This window comes from Quercus lobata, chromosome 11 (genome assembly GCF_001633185.2).
Source record: "Quercus lobata isolate SW786 chromosome 11, ValleyOak3.0 Primary Assembly, whole genome shotgun sequence".
In the NCBI taxonomy this organism is placed as follows: domain Eukaryota; kingdom Viridiplantae; phylum Streptophyta; class Magnoliopsida; order Fagales; family Fagaceae; genus Quercus; species Quercus lobata.
The window spans coordinates 52,760,860-52,779,892 of record NC_044914.1 but is presented as its reverse complement, the minus strand read 5'-3'; the positions used below and the strand labels follow the sequence as shown (position 1 = coordinate 52,779,892).

Genomic DNA, 19,033 nt, shown 5'->3' with positions numbered 1-19,033 from the left:
ATGGGTCCCACCATTTTTGAGAATTGAGTTATGGAAACTGAGAATTGAGTGATGAGAATTGCCAATCCAAACAGCCCCTAAGAGTTTGATCTCCATCTATTGAGTTCTACCAAACAAAAAGCTAAGGGTCTCTCCATCTAGTTGCATCTACCTTTGTTCAATTATTGAGGTTTATTGGTTTCAATTAGTTCAAGCGGTTTTTGTCATCTAATGTCTAATAAGGAACTTAAATTCAAATATTATTTATACCAAAAATCAATTAATGGTTTGATTTAATGATAAAGAACAATAATCATATAATTTCAAGTTTAGCATAAAAAATATTAGGGTTTCATCACATTCAAGTTTATCATAAAAAATATATGATTAAAATTTTTTATCATTTAATTATTTGAATTTAACAAAAACTAACTTGGAAGCTTTATTTGAGATTTATCTAATCACTAAAAATCATTTTATGAAAAATTTAAGTAGAACGTTGACTATTTATAATTATGACAACACAATTTATTCATATATAAAAATATCTTTATAAATAACATAATATACTTGATATGCTATCTTTCCTTGAATTCTCTTACATTAAAATATAATGTAATATTCAAATGAGTAGCATTGTGTTGTTTAAATTGATGTTAAGTATCATATGTTTGTGCATTATATGTGCATCTAGTCATGTTTGTGAGTGTGGAAGACAAGCTAAGTATGTTGTATTTTATGTCTTCTGATGCTAAATCTTGGCTCCACTACTGTTCCCAGGTTATGCACAAACGCCTCTATCTCGCCGTTTGATGAGACAAGGAGATCATGGCATGGCTGCTTTTATTTTGATGGAGAGCAGCCCAGTGATGCTGGCACCATGGCTTAGTCTAAGTGCACGAGTTCTAGCCAATGGGACTTCGTCATTTGAGAAGGCTCATGGTGAAGATTTATGGAGCTATACAGCAGCAAATCCTGATCATAGCCAGCTCTTCAATGAAGCAATGGCTTGTGATGCAAGGCTGGTGGTGCCGGTGATGATTCAAGGTTGTCCAGGATTATTTGATGGGCTTAGCAGTTTGGTAGATGTGGGTGGAGACAATGGAAGCACTATAAAGTTGTTGGTTAAGGCATGTCCATGGCTTCAAGGCATCAACTTTGATCTTCCTCATGTTGTCTCTGTTGCTGCAGAGATCAGCGGAGTTGAACATGTTGGGGGTGATACGTTTGAAAGTGTTCCAAAGGCTGATGCTGCTTTCATATTGGTAAGTCATGCAAATGAAAATGATGCCCTGGGTGTATAGGTCTTCAAGTAGAAGACCTGCTGTTCACCTAGCTGAAACACACACATAAAAGGTTTTGTAAAAGGTCTTCAGGTAGTTTCAACTTTCAAATCTTTCATACCTCCGAAATATATGTCATTAAGCCTATTAGATAAGACGATACTATGTATTTGAAAATAAGAAACATGAACAAGAGTTACAAAACACGACACACAATATACAAAAATTATAGAAATTAATTAATACATATCTTTCGGTATATTTTAGTACTTTTGAAAACATATTTTATGTATAAGTTTTCAAAATAAAATCGTTGAAATTGTTTAAAATAGAAGGAATTTTTAAATAAGAAATTATATTGTTTTTTTCTTCCGACGCAAAAAATTATCCTAGACATATTTTGGTTTGTCATGCTTGACAAGGACATGTCAAGGATTTTATTGAAGCGTCCGAACTTCTTTGGTTTAAAATAGCAATATTGTTACTACAACCGTAAGCTTAAATTTTTCCTTGGCTCCCATACTCCTTTTATGTAAAATGTAATATCATATGGTTCTCTATTAGAATCAAAATTAATTTTGTATTTCTCAAGTTTAAGTACACCCTTTTTATGATATCTGGTTCTTTGGCTTAAGTAGTTTACTTTGAAAATTGCAGTGGGTTCTGCATGATTGGGCAGACAAAGAGTGCATCCAAATCCTTAAAAAATGCAAAGAAGCAATTCCAGAGGACAAGGGAAAGGTAATAATTGTTGATGCTGTGATCCAAGAACAAGAGGAAATGGACAAGCTAACTGATGCAAGGTTGATGCTGGACATGGTGATAATGGCCCATACAACTACGGGCAAAGAGAGGACCTTGAAAGAGTGGGGATTTGTTCTTGGAGAAGCTGGATTTAGTAGATACACAGTGAAACCAATTCGTGCTTCGCAATCTGTAATTGAGGCATTTCCATAATTTATAGTAGCTAAGAAATAAGGATTATCTCTACTTAAAAATTTGAACTATTGTGGATCTATGGTCCTAAGTATTGATTCTCATTCAATAAAACCAGTTTAAGCTGATGTAGTTTGCCTGGTATTAAGTGCATCTATATATGACTATCGAAATTTTCTTTTCTTTTTTGTTTTTTTTTTCCCTCTTCTTTATTATATCTTTCCATCCTAATTCAATTAAAACATTGGTGAAACGAAAATTTCTGAAGAATTTTTTTTTTCTTTTTTGGCTAGAAAATATCATCCATTAAAAAAATGTCAAATCTGTTCCACAGTTTAAAAAATAATTTTGTAGTCTTATAATAATTTAACAAACTTACATCAAATAATAAACATTTCCAATATTACTTCAGTGCATTTAAATAGTAAGATATGCTGAATAAAATTATTTTTATTTAAAATTAGTTATAAAACTGAAACTGAGACATATATAGGCTGCAGCGAACAAGGGAGAAACTGATCACAATTTTTTTCTTTTTTTTCTGTAAAAGAGAATTGCAACCCACATTGTTTGTGTCCGGCAGACTGAGCTGCACAGCTGAATATAAATGTAGAGCAAAACTACATCAACAATCAATCTTTGCGCTTGGGGCAATGATGCAGGTAGTGAGGTTCTAACTGAGGTGCGTCTATTGCTGGTGAAAACTATTTCCAAACCCCCTCTTAGGCCTGGGTTCAACCTTGGCCTTTGAGAATTTCTAGAAGAGCTCCCTCGTTAGGGTAAAGCCCTACAATTACTAGTTCTCAAAACTTATTGTCTTATTTAATTGCTAACATGTGAATATTAAAATAAATTAAATTAAAAACTTTTTAAAAATACTCCTATTAATTGCCGTAACTTTTTATTGCCAAGAAGAAAAGCACATCAAATTTTTTGAGAGAGATGTGGATAAATATAAGAGAAATGTTACAAATTCAAATTTTTTCACAACTTATTAATATAGAAATTTGTGATCAGTAACATATTCTTACATGAATTCATTATTGATATCGCTTTTATTATATATCATTCATAACAAGTGATATCAACAATGGTTGCATTTCTATACTTATCAATATAGAGAGGCCAACTTATCAAATAATATTATTAGCAATGCTTGGGTGGTGGTGTCTACATCAATATTTTGATGTTTATCAAGAGATATGATTGATTCATGGGGATGGAGAGTGGGGGAGTCCCATTAGGGTTGTATAATAGGTCCAAGTCGAGGGGATTTGTTCTCTCTCAAAATTGAGAGTTAATTTTAGAGGAAGAGAGAGAGAGAGGGGGAGGGAGATAACTTTTGATTTAAGTGAGATGGAAAGAAAAAAAAATGTATATGGATTTCTTTAAATTTAGCTAGAAATAAAAACTTTTCCAAAAGAAAAAGTAAATAAGTATGAAATATATTCTTTTGGACCAAAATTATGAGGCCATTTCTATTTGGCAACCGTAGGCAATTGTCTGGGGTTTGAGCCGATGACAATCAAATAATATAAATGTAATTGTTGAAATATTTAGTAACGGGAATCTTGTGGCCACACTACAAAAAACTCGTCCTACACCAGCGTTTTTTTCCTAGAGCTTTTCGAAATCGACGTAATAGGTCAACCAATAGCGGCGCTTTTAGAAACCGTTGGTATAGGTTGACCTAGTACGGCAATTTAAAGCCAGTGCTTTCTAAACCGCTGCTATAGATCTCCTATAGCGGCAATTTTCGAAACTGCTGGTATAAGTGGCCTATTATAGTGTTTTAAAACCGCTACTATAGGGTTTAATTTTCAATTTTCCTTTTCTTTTTTTTTTCTTTTTTTTTTATTTTTATTTTTTTGTAAACAGCCTATATAGGAAGTTTTAAAATCGCTACTTTAGGGTTCTTCATATGTAAACCTATTTTAACGGTTTCAAAACCACCGCTATAGGTTTCAAATTAAAATAATTATTTCCTATTAATTTTTTTTTCATTATTATTGTTACATTAATATTTTTATTTTTATATATTTTTTATTTTAAGTGACCTATTACAGCACTTTTAAAAGTGTTGTAATAGGGTTTACTCTTTTCCTTCTATTGATTACCTATTACAGCACTTTTAATAGCATTGTAATAGGATTTACTATTTTCCTGCTATTGATATGGCTTGTTACAGTGCTTTTAAAAGCGCTGTAATAGGGTTTACTTTTTTCCTTCTGTAGGTGGCCTATTACAACTCTTTTAAAAGTGTTGTAATAGGGTTTACTCTTTTCCTTCTATTGATGGCCTATTACAACACTTTCAAAAGCACTGTAATAAAGTTTACTCTTTTAATGAGTTTTTGTAAATTGTAGCATGTTATATTGAAGCTGGTTTGCTGGAATCCGTTATGTACCTTTCAAAATTATTTGCAATGCAATGAGATGTTATTTGGCTTTGGCATACTATTGTTGTGGTTGTGATATCTGTTTGTTTTTAGACCCCTTAAACATAACCAGATTAACCTAGTTGATAAGCCAAGTGATTAACTTAGTCAAATTATCAAATCTAGGTTAACAGACATATATCATATTATTGTAAAGTGCGGAAAATAAAGAACACAACAATATGATAACCCAGGAAAACTAAACCGGTAAAAAAAAACCTGGGAAGGATTTAACCTAGCTATCCTCAAGGTAAAACTGAATCAACAATGAAAGAATTGAAGTTTACACAATAGCGACTTAGACCACTAACATCCTATTGCTACCTCGAGTAGGAAACTTACTACCACGACCACGTGACAGCTCCGAGTCCACGGACTACTTCTTTCTTGGATTCCCAGCAAGTACAAGCACTCCCACTTGTGTATCCTTAAGCTCTTGAAAGAAGCAACTAAATCGATCACCAAGTTCTTGACATAATCTTGGATCTTGGAAACCCTAAGTATGTGTGAAGGCAACCACCTCTTGATCTCACAAAAGATTCACACACACAGCATAAGAAGCAACCTAAAACGTGACTAGGGTTTTCCCTTTTATACCTAGGGCAAAACATAAAACCCTACACGTCAAACGGGCTTGGCCTGCGTTGAAAATTTTGCAGAAAAAACAATTTACATGACTTTCAATCAATCAAGTCTAATTCTCGATCGATCGAGCCAGACAGATTTACACAATAAATCCTGCAGCAACTCAATTCCGACTTTATATAAAAAGCATATACTTTGAGCAAGTCTAAACAAAACTAAAACGTTTTGATCATAGTTTGCCAACATTACAAAATAGAGTTCTAATACATTAGTTCCTAATTCCTTAGAACCTAACAATATCAGATACTGAAGGCCATTGAAGCTAAAAGAAAATTTGTTAACTATTCTTGCATTAGATGGATAATTATGTCACATAACACCACAAAGAACACAAGCATAATATTTGACAGACATTTCACTATTGATCATTTAAATTGAAATCATAATTCAAATTTACATATCACAATTTGCACATTTGAACTAAACCCTATTTTAAATTCAAAAAATACATTTCCAGAAGTTACATGTGGAGCATGGAACTACAGAGGATATATTAAACAAAAACCAACATCATTGTCTATACACCAACACGCTAGTAAGGTTATTACCTACCTCAATAAAGCCTGGCTAGCTTTCAAAGCCATTTTCCACATATTTATACATCAATAACCTTAGACCAGCCAATATAATCGACCAACTCCTTTGCACCAGTGTCATCGCTAGACACACATTTTCCTCAAACCTCTATCCATAGTACTTTTAGGCTCCTTATAATATAACTCTACATTTTTTATTCAATGTGAATTTTGAAAATCTAACGGTTGAATTGCATGTTCTTTATGTTCTTAACAGGCATGCTAAATTTCATTTAAATTGGATATTATTTACTATTCAATCAATAAACTTATTTCTTATGAATAATTTTTTACTACAAAAATTTAAAATTTAAACATATTATTGATGATATAATTATTGATCTTTGATCTTCTTGAAAGTTTGTAAGTTTATCTTTGATATTATTGATCTTTAAACATATTAACAGGCATGTTAAATTTCATTTAAATTGGATATTATTTATTATTCAATCAATAAACTTATTTCTTATGAATAATTTTTTACTACAAAAATTTGAAATTTAAACATATTATTGATGATATAATTATTGATCTTTGATCTTCTTAAAAGTTTGTAAGTTTATCTTTGATATTATTGATCTTTAAACATATTAACAGGCATGCTAAATTTCATTTAAATTGGATATTATTTACTATTCAATCAATAAACTTATTTCTTATGAATAATTTTTTACTACAAAAATTTGAAATTTAAACATATTATTGATGATATAATTATTGATCTTTGATCTTCTTGAAAGTTTGTAAGTATGGAAGATATAATAAAACATGTAATCCAACAATTTAATTTTCAAAATACACACATTCAATTAAAATATATAAGAGGAGTTTGAAGAGTTTTTCTAGTTTGGAGTGAAACTTTTTCCATATATTTTTGAAAACCCTCATGCTAAGGGATTTATAGGAGGGAAGGTGTCTTATAAGAAAGATTTGATTTGTTGACACTAATATTGAAATATGTCACATGCTTAAGGAGCTTGGAATTATGGAAAGAAAAATACACACATTTATCTCTCATCACTGCTGGCATCCAAAGAAGGAAAATGTAAGACAAAACAACTAATCAACACGTTTAATTTATGCATCCAACTAATATGCCAACTATCATGACATGCTTAAAAAGTTTTAACATTATTATATATGCATCACTTCAACATCAACTTGATAATATAATATATAGTATATACATATTGCACAAGAACATGACCAAACACATGGGGCCAAATATAGCATTAAAAAATAATAATAATAAAATAATAAAAAACTATCTAGACTACATTTTGTGTAGGGGTGGGAATTTGTGTTTACGTGTCGGGTTCATGTCGTGTCAACTTATGAGTATCCGATTATATAGTTCAATACTAACCCAACATGTTTATAAAACAAGTCAAGATTGCGCAACCTTAACACAACCCATTTATTAAACGGGTTAATCGTGTCGACCTGTTTATCAAATTTTATCAAAAAATGAAAAAATAAATATTTATGAAAAAACAAGCAAATAAATATTTTTAATATAAAATTTAGAATTAACAAGTAACGGCATCATAAACAATCATTCAAAACTAAAGCATATCTCAATATCACAAATAATTAATTACAATATGTCAAAGAAAATAAAGCACAACAACTAATAAGTTTATATACTTAGGGTTTAAAGAGTATATTGGTAAAATGTCATTTAATTAAACAAGTCAAATGGGTTCCATATCTTGAACACTAACCCAACGCCTTTATTAAACGGGTTAATCATGTCAACATGAATATGAAACGAATTCATTAAGTCTCAACCCATAACCTACTAATTTCATGTCGTGTCGTGTCAGGTTTGCGAGTCGTTTCCAATTTTGTCACCCCTAATTTTGTGTAGATATGAGTTACCTTTCATGTTATTATTGCATTAGTTTGTGATTTGTATATGATTGGTTCCACTCAATTTTCTCTACAATATTTTTTCATTTTATTTTAATTTTAACAAGTGAAAAAAAAAAAAAAAAAAAAAAAAAAAAAAAAAAAAAAAAAAAAACAACAACAAACAACAACAACCTATCACACAAGAAAAATTATGTAATTTTGTCTAACGGCTTACTTCAAAAGTATAAAACTCTAATGGTTACATCTTTAATATATGATAAAGTACATTCTTTGACACAAGAGCATCTTTATAGAAAAGAATTACAAACATCATCCCAAATTAATATATGCAATTTTCTTTTAATTAAATAGCAATTGATTTTTAATTCCTTGTATATTTAATTTTCATAATTATTTCTTGTTGGAGTTGGTAGACTTGCCATATTGACACAAGAGCATCTTTATAGAAAAGAATTACAAACATCATCCCAAATTAATATATGCAATTTTCTTTTAATTAAATAGCAATTGATTTTTAATTCCTTGTATATTTAATTTTCATAATTATTTCTTGTTGGAGTTGGTAGACTTGCCATATCTCTCTCTCTCTCTCTCTCTCTCTCTCTCTCTCTCTCTGTGCGCGCATTAACTCCAGTCGAATGAATTGCTATTCTTTTCTTTCCTTTTTTTTTATACAATGCAATGCACTCTAGGTTGTACCGACATGCCATTTTTGGCGAAGTATCGGTGCCCGACATGTGCCAGACTTCGATGTCTGAGCGGTGTCTTTTTTTTCGCTTTTTCGACATGACTCCAACATGGTGGACACGCCAACAGTGAAAAAAAAAAACCAGAAAATCACAGATTTTGACAGATAGACAAATCATTACCATTGATTTTGTGATATACCCTAAAACAAAAAAGCTTAGAGTTTGAGAAGTCATTACCGTGAAAGTTGAAACCCACACCTGCCCGCTGCCCTCTGTCCCTCGCCGGTGCTAGATCGGGCCAATCGGCTAGTCAGTGAGCTCCATAAACAGTCGCCATCGACGCCGTCCCTTCCAATCTCTCTCTCTCTCTCTCTCAACGTGGACAGGTCCGACCTCTTCTCTTCTCTCGCTCTCGTTTACTTTTTACTTATAATGCGTTTTTTTTTTTTTTTTTTAATCCTACTCTCACTATCACTATGTTTTCTTTACTCAACCTTTTGCCTTATAAATTATAATGTTTATTATGAATTTAGTTTGATGTTGAATAGCCTATTTAAACTTTTGGTTTGTACTCTAAACATTTTATGTGTATTATTGTACTATTTTGGGTGTTAGTTTACTTATTTGTAGTTCTTACATAATTTAAATTCTAGACATAAACGTATTTTATGTCTAAAAATATTAAAAAATATGCCTAAATATAAAATTTAATTAACTATTTAATTTCCGTACCCACGCCGTGTTGTACCCTTATTTTTCAAAAATTGTCATACCCCCGTATCCGTACCCGTGTCTGTGTTTGTGCAACTTAGAATGCACTATTCCATCTTGAGCCTAACATAACTATATTTGTCATCAACAAACTCATGGTTATGTTTAATTTTTTTGCTTTCTAAAATATTTGGTTTTATTTTTTACACCCCTAAACTATAGGGTTTAAAATGTAATTGTGTTAGTATAAACCAATTCAAAAATTCTTTGAGTAAGAGATATATAGTCCATTTTTCTTTTATAGAAAGGTTAGAGGTCTAAGTGTACATTTAAGTTAGATTAATAAGGGTGATATGAATATGTAATTAGACGAGAATATTAGATTGAGTGTATGGGTTTACATTTTTTTTTTTTAAGGAGTATCATTTTACATTTTAACTTACATAGGTCCTAACTTCTAATTAAAGATGTGTGTTCTTACAAAAAAAAAAAAAAAAAAAAAAAAAAAAAACTTAAAATGGTACACCAATTGACCGATATCTAACTCATATCTTAATATTCCATTTTTCTATCCAATCCAAAACCATCATAGGTATGGTTCTAATCAAGATGCGTGTTTCCATTGATGATTGAAAATTATCTAACCTTTTAGAATTCTGCAAGGCTCCCAAAACCCAGCATTTAACAAGATTGAGAGTAGGAACTGGGAAGTGAGTAAACTTAGCACATTCAGTAGCAACTTTTAATAATCTATTACCAGCTTAATCAAAGGGAAAAAATAAATTTAAAAAGGAAAAACTTGATGTACTTTTAAGATATGGAACATATATGCCACGTAATTTGTGGAAATTTCCAGATGTACCTTTTTGTGTTTTATTTATTTAATTTTACGGCGTGTTGATTATTTAATATTTATTCCATTTGGCAATTTGCAGATGCATCTGTTAGGTCTTGTAGTTTTATCTTTTATGAACCTGTCGCATATATATATTATAATTTATAAGTTACTGGCCCACAAAAGATAATTGAAAGAGCCAGTAAAAATCGACCAATTAATCTATTATCTGATAATCATCTTGCATTTGGCGTTTTATAATATCCATATCTGACTATAGGATTTGGAATCAATAAACAAACAATAAAAAATTTTAAGCACATGCAATACCTGTTTTACCAGAAACACGCCGTACATCAGCCGACGAAACTAAGAGCATCCATAGCAGATGTGGCAAAAAAAATGTCATTTTACCACATTAAAGACCTACTTTATTATTTTACCACATCATTTTACAACACCCCATTTATCAGATGTTTTATAATTCCATTCTATACATTAAAATAATATTTATTACCCATTAAAATAATATATTATCCCCCATTATTATCATCATCAGCGACGGCACAACCACCTGTCCAACCTAGTCATAGCCTCGCCGAACTAACCACGGCCACAGCTCCGTCGAATTAGCCAGAGCCACCACCCACTGCACATCCCAGAAAAACTGAAGCCCACCCACTACACAAACCAAAACACACACACGACACAAATTGAAACCCACAAAAGCCACACAAACCGAAATGCAAGCCACCACACACGGCACAAACCGAAACGCACCTACTGCATAAACCGAAACGCACATACTGCATAAACCGAAACGCACCTACTGCACAAACCAAAATGCACCTACTGCACAAACCGAAACGCACCTACTGCATAAACCGAAACCCATCCATCGCACAAACCGAAACCCAAATCAACCAATAACCAAACACAATAAGAAAGAGTGAGATCAGAAATCAAGCTAATTAGCCTTCACGCTTCTGATTTCAACAGCCACCACAAGCTCACCAACTGCCACCACGGCACCACCACAATCTTAGCCGTTCACCACCATGGGAAACCCAACAAATCAAGCTAATTAGTCACCATCATCATACAACTGTGAACCCACAACCCAACAAATCAAGCTAAAGAGAGAGATCAGAAATCAAAAATCAAATCCGCTCCGTTCTGCGAATCTGAGGCCGCCGCCGCTGTCGATTTTGAAGAAGTCGCGGCTGCCTTTCCTCCTCTCTTGGCCGCCGCCGCCTTCTGCGTCGCCTTCTTCTTGCTCGCGTCCGATTGTGAGAAGAGGAAGAACGGGTTGGGATTCTTGGGAACTTGGGAGAGAGAGAGAGACAGATTCTGAGAAGGGAGAGAAAATCAAATAAAAAAAGAGAGGAGAGAGATAAGTCGAATAAAATATTAATTTCTGGTTTACAACATTTGTCCGTACCGTTGCAAATTTGCAACGGTACGGACATAAGTGGTATAATTTTACAATATTTGCCATATCTGATGGGGTGCTGTTTTTTGTGTTTGGTGTGGGATATGTGCCAAATATTTAGCATTTGGTACATATCCCACATCTACTGTGGGTGCTCTAAAGCACATTTGGTTCTCAACAGTGATGCATCCCTAGACATCAGATGCCCATTGAAGCCAAACGTGTGGTTTGCTATATTGATTAATCTAGATAGTGTAATCACTAGCTACGTGATTCATCAAGTTACAAAACTATATGGAATTTTAGCCAATTGGAAGATTGTACAAATATTAAGCAAGATAATATTAGATTGTCTCAAGCATCTTATAAGGTTAACATTAATAGGTTCTTAAATTATCTATCTTGTATAAATATTAAGCAAGATATATATGTATTAGATTGTCTCAAGCATCTTATAGTTAACATTAGTAAGTTCTTAAATAATCTTTTTAAAAATAATTAGTAGGTTCTGTTTAGTTCAACTAGTGCTGTTTCTAGTCCTTGAATAAGGGATTTATGATCAATTCACCTACACCAAAAAGATATTTATTGTTGTCTTAATCTAATGGTAATGGACAATTATCATGGATCAAACATTAGAAGCTTAAATCCTATCATATCTATAAAACGAACATTTTTTTTTTTTTTTGATAGAAATCAAATTGTATTAATAGAATCTAAAACCACATGCCAAGGCCGCAGCCTCTCATAATACAAACCAAAATTGTCATGAAATAACAACATACACAAGTTCACAGGTGGACAATCAAAAAGCATAAAATCTTGGCTTGAATTTGATCTCTTTCTAGCCAAAGCATTTACACATTTATTTGCTACACAAACAAGAAATTGGTTAATAAGGGTCCTACAATCCATGATAGGAGAAACGAGATATAAATTACTATTAATTCTTCAATAACCCAGCCAAGCACAACTTTAGCATCAATCTCTATCTCAACCACCAGAAGGATTAAACTACTACAAAGCATCAAACCATTCCTAAGAGCCCAAAACCCAGGCATCAACATTAGATGCTACCCCGATAGACCAGGTGAAATAAGACTAACATTATGTGCTAATATGAAAAGCACTAAACACATTCCCCAACCACTCTTTTTTAAAAATATAAATAAAGCAATACCACTCCAAAATAGAGACCAAAGTCTTTGTTGCTGGATTACCACAAAAGCAATAAAAAAAATAGAAAAATAATGGTGAAAGGATCTCAGTGGTATCTTTATTCCTATTTTGCAAAGGCTCTTTCTTTTTATATATATGTGACCCTTGAACCTGTCTCAAGTATCAACACAACTATAAGTAAAAGATTGCTCAAACTGAGAGAAATGGAAAAAACACAAAGAGAGGAAAAATGGAACGAGGAAGAACAAGCAGAAGTGGATATCTGGAAATACATATTTGGGTTCACAGAAATGGCTGTAGTCAAGTGTGCCATTGATCTTGGGATAGCTGATGCCATTGAAAGCCATGGAAGCCCCATGACACTCTCTGAGTTGTCATCAATTCTAGGATGTGCTCCTTCCCCTCTTTACCGCATTATGAGGTTCCTAATGCACCGAGGAATATTCAAGGGGAAACTCAATCTCCAAGGCTCCCCAGGTTATGCACAAACACCTCTATCTCGTCGTTTGATGAAACATGGAGAACATAGCATGGCTGCTTTGATTTTGCTAGAGAGTAGCCCAGTGATGCTGACACCATGGCTTAGTCTAAGTGCACGTGTTCTAGCCAATGGTACTTCGTCATTTGAGGTGGCACATGGTGAAGATATATGGAGCTATTCAGCTTCAAATCCTGCTCACGGCCAACTCATCAATGAAGCAATGGCTTGTGATGCTAGGGTGATAGTGCCAGCAATGATTCACGGTTGCCCTGAGGTGTTTGATGGGCTTAGCAGTTTGGTCGACGTGGGTGGGGGCAATGGAAAAACTTTGAAGGTGTTGGTTAAGGCATTTCCATGGCTTCGAGGCATCAACTTTGATCAACCTCATGTTATTTCTGTAGCAGGAGTGATTAGTGGAGTTGAAAATGTTGGGGGTGACATGTTTGAAAGTGTTCCAAAGGCTGATGCAGCTTTCCTGAAGGTAGGGTCCGAAAAGAAAATATTATCTTTTATCAGTAAAACTTAAGTACAATTCCTTAGAACTTATATCTTAAGTTTTTCAATAAATTCAACTAAACAGTTGGATTAACCGATAAATCACATAGTTGAATTTACTGCCATTAAAGAAGATAATATAGTTTATGTTGCATTAGACCGTTGCAGTTAATGCATGCACCGATAGTTGAATTTAATTGGAGATAAAAATAAATAAAATAGAAAATAACTACACCTAAAGTTTTGGTCATTTACTTAGCTCATTTGCGTTTAGGATGCCACTTAAGAAAGAAAGCATGTGGTTAAACTAGCTGCGATATTTACTTAAGTGTATACATTACCTACTAGGTAAGACTGTTATTGGAATTATGAGGCACATTTTATATATATATATATAAATTATTTGAAGCACACTAGATATATCTCTCGCAGCTCCTTGTATGGTACAATTATTGATAAGAAAAGGATTTTATACTCTTAATGATATTCAGCTCTTTTGATTATGAAATTGACCTTTATGAATATTGCAGTGGGTCCTGCATGATTGGGGAGACAATGAGTGCATCCAAATCCTTAAAAAATGCAGAGAAGCTGTTCTGGAGAATAAAGGAAAGGTAATAATTGTTGATGCAGTGATTGAAGAAGCAGAAAAAGATAAGCTAACCGATGTGAAGCTAGCACTAGACATGGCGATGATGGCTCATACTAATAGCGGCAAAGAGAGGACGTTGAAAGAATGGGGATTTGTTCTTGGGGAGGCTGGATTCAGTAGATACACAGTGAAAACCATTCATGCTGTGCAATCAGTAATTGAGGCATTTCCATAATCTATATGTTTAAGTTAAGGAACATGGTGTTGTTGTTTATCTCTAATTTTAAGTGGTAATAAGCCTATCTATGTTGTAATGGCTACTAAGAGAAGACCAGTTTGACTGTTTGAGTTGATGTAGGTCGCTTGGTTTTAATTGCAATCTATTAATCTATGATTATGAAAATTTTCTGCTTTTTGTTTCTGCATCTGAATTCAATCCGAAGTAAACTTAATCTCGTATTGATTTATTGGTGAAAACTAACAAGTTGGTTGAGAAACACGTTTTGTTCATTAAGAAAATGCAATGAATAAAAGAGAAAGCGAAACCAAACATATGGTTGAAGCCGCAGTAGTCCCACATGGTTTGTGTATGACATACTGAGCTCTATTTGATAAATATAAAAATAGATCAAAAGCATTTGGCTAAGCATCTTTGCACTCAAGGCAATGACGCAGCTAGTGAGGTTCTAACCGAGGTGCGTCTATTGCTGGTTGAAAACTGTAAAATTGTAATTTACAACTATTTTATGTTAGTTTTAATTTCATGTCAAATTTTATTATAATTTCTTCAATCATATTTCCCTGTATGTATGTGAATTTTTAATTGTAAGGGATGAGTGTTGGAGAGTGTGAAGACTCAAGATTAAAAGGATGAACAAGTGGTTTTCACGAGTATCTCATGAGAAGCTTGCTCGTGAAAGAGCCATATGTAGAGCACATGACTGGAAGATGAAGAGTTATGCTAGCCTAGAGATTTTCACGAGTGTCTCGCGAGTAAGGCCAATCCGCAAAGTACTCACAAAACATTTTGTTTGGCTAAAAGTTATGTTTTGCTTTACCAAGTTTTTACCTATACTATATATACACCCATTACCCACAAATTGTAAGAAATGCATTTCAGAGAGAAAACCCTAAAAAATACACTTGAGAGTTAAAAATTATTATACCCACAATCATCTATACACATTTCCTTGTGGTTTTCCTCAACTCCTACCTTTCCATCTCTAGATCCTTCAGAGGTTGATAGCCCAAACACTTACCACACTTATTCTAAGTGTCAAGTAAGATTTTGGTACTGTTGGGAAGTATTGGAAGGAGCCATTCATTGGCGGATACAATTAGGCTGAATTGCAGGATCCGAAAAGTTAGAGAAGACAAGGTTCCGAGAAGCCAGTTGGTAGCAGGAGTTTGGAGGCTCAAGTACATGAGATAGACTAAACTTGGAGGGTCTTTTATTATTCATGTACTTCAACTTTATTCTCTAGTGGATCGATTTCGACTTGGAGGGTCGTGGCGAAGTTTTTCACAAAGTTCTTCGCTTTCCTCTTCGATAACACGTCTCAGTGTTATCTTGTACTTGCATCTCTCTTCCCTACTCTTAAGCTTTACTTTTATTCTTGATAATGGATGAATATGGCTTAGGTTAGTGATAATGGTTGTTTGCACTTATTTACTCTTGTTCTGCACTTAGTATAAGTTATAATAAAAGCTATCTAACCGTAATTTTTATTTAAAGGTCTAAACAAGCTCTTGTGTATTTACACAAATCCGAGCTTTCAAAAAAAATTTCCAAACCCCCTCTTAGGCCTAGGTTCAGCCTTGGCCTTTGAGAATTTCTAGAAGGGCTCCCTTTTCTGGGTAAAGTCCTACAATATCTGGTTCTCAAAACTTTTTGTCTCATTTATATAATTGCTAACCTTTTGTTTTAGCCTATTCCATTTACCAGTACATGTCGTGTGAATATAAAAAAGGGAACAACTTGTGTTCAATGGATTGTACACATTGCGATACGAATGTGTCCAATCAACGTGTTTAGTGGAACTGGTCACTGGACACAACCGCCACCCTATAAAAAATAGCTCTTATTAATTACAGTAACTTTTTATTACTAGGCAAAAAAGCACATCAAATTTGTGGATATATATATAGAAATTTTTGAAAGAGATGTGGACATATATGGGAGTATTATGCGGGGGGTACAAATATTTTTACAAATTTATTTCATAACTTATTAATGTTTTTAGTAGCATATTTTTACATGAACTCATCATGGCCATCATTTTCATGATTTTAATTTATGAAAACAATCCACAATGTGTAAGTTGTGCCATTTTAATCATACATCATTCATAACAAGTCACATCAAAGAGTTGTTGCATCTCTGCACTAATTCATTTGAGGCCAACTTAACAAATAAAGTTATTAATTAGCAAATGCCTGGGTAGTGGTGTCTACTGTCTACATCAATATATTGTTTATCAAGAGTTATGTAAGGTTGAATTTAATCAACCGTGTGTTGGCTTTATTCCGTGACAAATTTGCTTGTAATATAGCACTTAGAAACCCTGTATTTAGGTGGGAATCATGTAAGGGTAGTGTGTGAGAGAGTGTGAAGAAATGCTCAAGACTGTGCAGTGAAGCAGAGACTCGCGACTTGATCTCGCGGGAAGCTCGCGGCTTGCAAGCCGTCAAAAGTTGCACACGCGCAGAGCATGCAGGGGAGCTGAACAATGATGCCAGCTGGAGCACTACAGGACAAAAATCCAGACTGGCCATTTAGCTAGCTCGCGGCTTGAACTCGCGACTCACTTAAGTCGCGAGGTCAAGTCGCCACCAGCCTTGTTTTTGGAAAAACTGACTCTTCGTATTACATTCTCACACCAGTATAAATACCCCTCATTCCCACAAAATATGTGTGGCCATTTTTCAGAGAGAAAAACCCTAAGAGAGGTTTCTTCAAAACACCCACCTAATTAGAGAGAGCTATTCATTCTTAGAGAGAAATCTTTGTAGTCTCTTCTCATTCTCTCTCTCATTGTCATACCTATTGAGAGGTGATTTCTATCCAAACACTACCCACACCCATTTAGAGTGTTGAGTGTTGAGTGTTTTTGGAGCTTTGGGAAGCATTGGAAGATGCCAAGGATGGCGGATGCTATGGTCTAGTAGCGGAATCCGGTAAGCTAGAAAAGAAAAAGGTTCGGCGCAACCTCGTTGGAGCAAGAAACTTGGAGGGCTTAGGTACATCGGGTAGATTAGGCTTGGAGGGTCTATTGCTGTTCATGTATCCCAACTACATTTTCTAGTGGATTATTGACCGCTTGGAGGGCGGCGGAGAGGTTTTACGCGGAGGGCTTCGGTTTCCTCTTCGAAAACACATCGTGTGTTGTCCTTGTGTTTGCATCTCTCTTCCCTTTATCTTTGCCTTTTATTTTCTGCTGTGGATGTGATTTTAATTGGCTTAGATTGTTTACCAATTCTGTATTAAGCTTTTGTTCATGTTCCGCACATTAATTGTTTGATATAAAGCTTGAATTGGTAATTTGTAATTTGGGGGTCTAAACGTTCAAGGGTGTTTATACACATATTTGAACTTTCAATTGGTATCAGAACGGGTACACTTGTTGTGGTTTAAATACCTAAGTGTGATCCTTGACCCCTTGTGTTTATTTGTCATGGATTGTGCTTTGTATGCCTCTTTGTTTGATTTGGTTGGTGATAAATGTAATATGCCACGTGTTTGTGAAAATGCCTCTATGAGTGCTAATCCTCATAAGTGTGATGATATGTCATTTGAATCTATGGGTGTTGTTGACAAACTCTTGAAGAAAGGAGCTAAGAAGTTTCAAAAGAATTTGAGCAAGTTAGTTTGTGAAAAGGATGATTTGATTGCTAAACTCAATGAATCCAACAAATTGGTTGAGAAATATAAGAATCTTGCTGAAATTTCTCTTAAAAAGCTGAAAGAGTTTGAATATTTAAATAAGGACTTGGATGCTAAACTTGTTTTGTCTAACAAACTTGTTGATGATCTTAAATCTGAAAATGAATCTCTTAAGATGCATGCCAAGTGTTTGATTGCTAAACCTGTTGCTAAAATGGAAGAAAATATATATTGCAATCATGTTGTGGTACCCGATTTTGTGCCTATTGTGTATTCTACTTCAAAGGACAAATCGGTGTACATTCCTCCACACAAAAGAAATCAAAAAGTGGAGAGAAAGGCTCTTAAGCCTAAGCCTCTGTTTAGGTCCCAATCTAGGGAATTGAGTGGATCTAAGTTTGTTCCTACTTGCCACCATTGCGGTGTGATCGGTCACATAAGACCCCGATGCCCCAAGTTAAAAAGAGAACAAACCTTTGTTGTTAGATCCCTTCCCAAAAAGCCTAATGGACCTAAATACATTGTTTGTCACCATTGTGGTGCCTTTGGTCATCTAAGACCTCATTGCTCTAAGTTTCAAGCTCTTAAGAGAATCAAAAGAAAAGAGAAACTTGAGCTTTTTGGAAGTTGTGCTAAAAAGAGTAAACCGGTTTTGAGTGCAAATAGCATGTTGTTAAAGAAAATGTTTAATGCTCTTAACTCCTTGACTATGTGCATCTCCGGTTCTCATTCTTCCAACCCTCGTCTCGCTTCTCTTGAGACACTCATTCCAAACAATCGTTCCGTTTGGATGAGGAAGGGTTCATATGGTTGAGCTTGTGCTCTTTTTGGTCCTTGATCTAATTCTTTCGATCTTTGTAGGACCCTTCTTGCATTAAATGTCATATCATCATGCATTTTGTGCATCTTGCATTTATTTGTATGCATTGTTTTGTTCTTGATCTTACTTTTATGTTTCTGCTTTGTGTGAGTAAAAAATCCAAAACCACATAAAAAGTGTAAACTT

At 34.1% G+C, this 19,033-nt stretch overlaps 1 protein-coding gene and 3 pseudogenes across 1 annotated transcript; all 4 read left to right on the top strand.

Moving 5' to 3' along the window:
• The window catches only part of LOC115969396, a 35,154-nt pseudogene extending 32,935 nt beyond the window's left edge, over window positions 1–2,219 (top strand).
• A 614-nt stretch (window positions 2,220–2,833) lies between these two features.
• On the top strand, window positions 2,834–2,974 carry LOC115969683 (annotated as a pseudogene).
• Window positions 2,975–12,761: 9,787 nt separating this feature from the next.
• On the top strand, window positions 12,762–14,560 carry LOC115969290 (acetylserotonin O-methyltransferase-like). The gene is made up of 2 exons (XM_031088909.1): window positions 12,762–13,538; window positions 14,083–14,560. The coding sequence occupies exons 1-2, from the start codon at window positions 12,780–12,782 to the stop codon at window positions 14,377–14,379; spliced, it is 1,056 nt and encodes a 351-aa protein (XP_030944769.1). The 5' UTR covers window positions 12,762–12,779; the 3' UTR covers window positions 14,380–14,560.
• A 232-nt stretch (window positions 14,561–14,792) lies between these two features.
• Window positions 14,793–14,952, top strand: LOC115969684 (annotated as a pseudogene).
• Window positions 14,953–19,033: the final 4,081 nt, after the last annotated feature.

Coding starts and splice junctions, on each gene's coding strand:
- LOC115969290 (XM_031088909.1), top strand. CDS start 12,780: ATGGAAAAAACACAAAGAGAGGAAAAATGGAACGAGGAAGAACAAGCA. Junction 13,539..14,082: donor CTGATGCAGCTTTCCTGAAG/GTAGGGTCCGAA, acceptor TGAATATTGCAG/TGGGTCCTGCATGATTGGGG.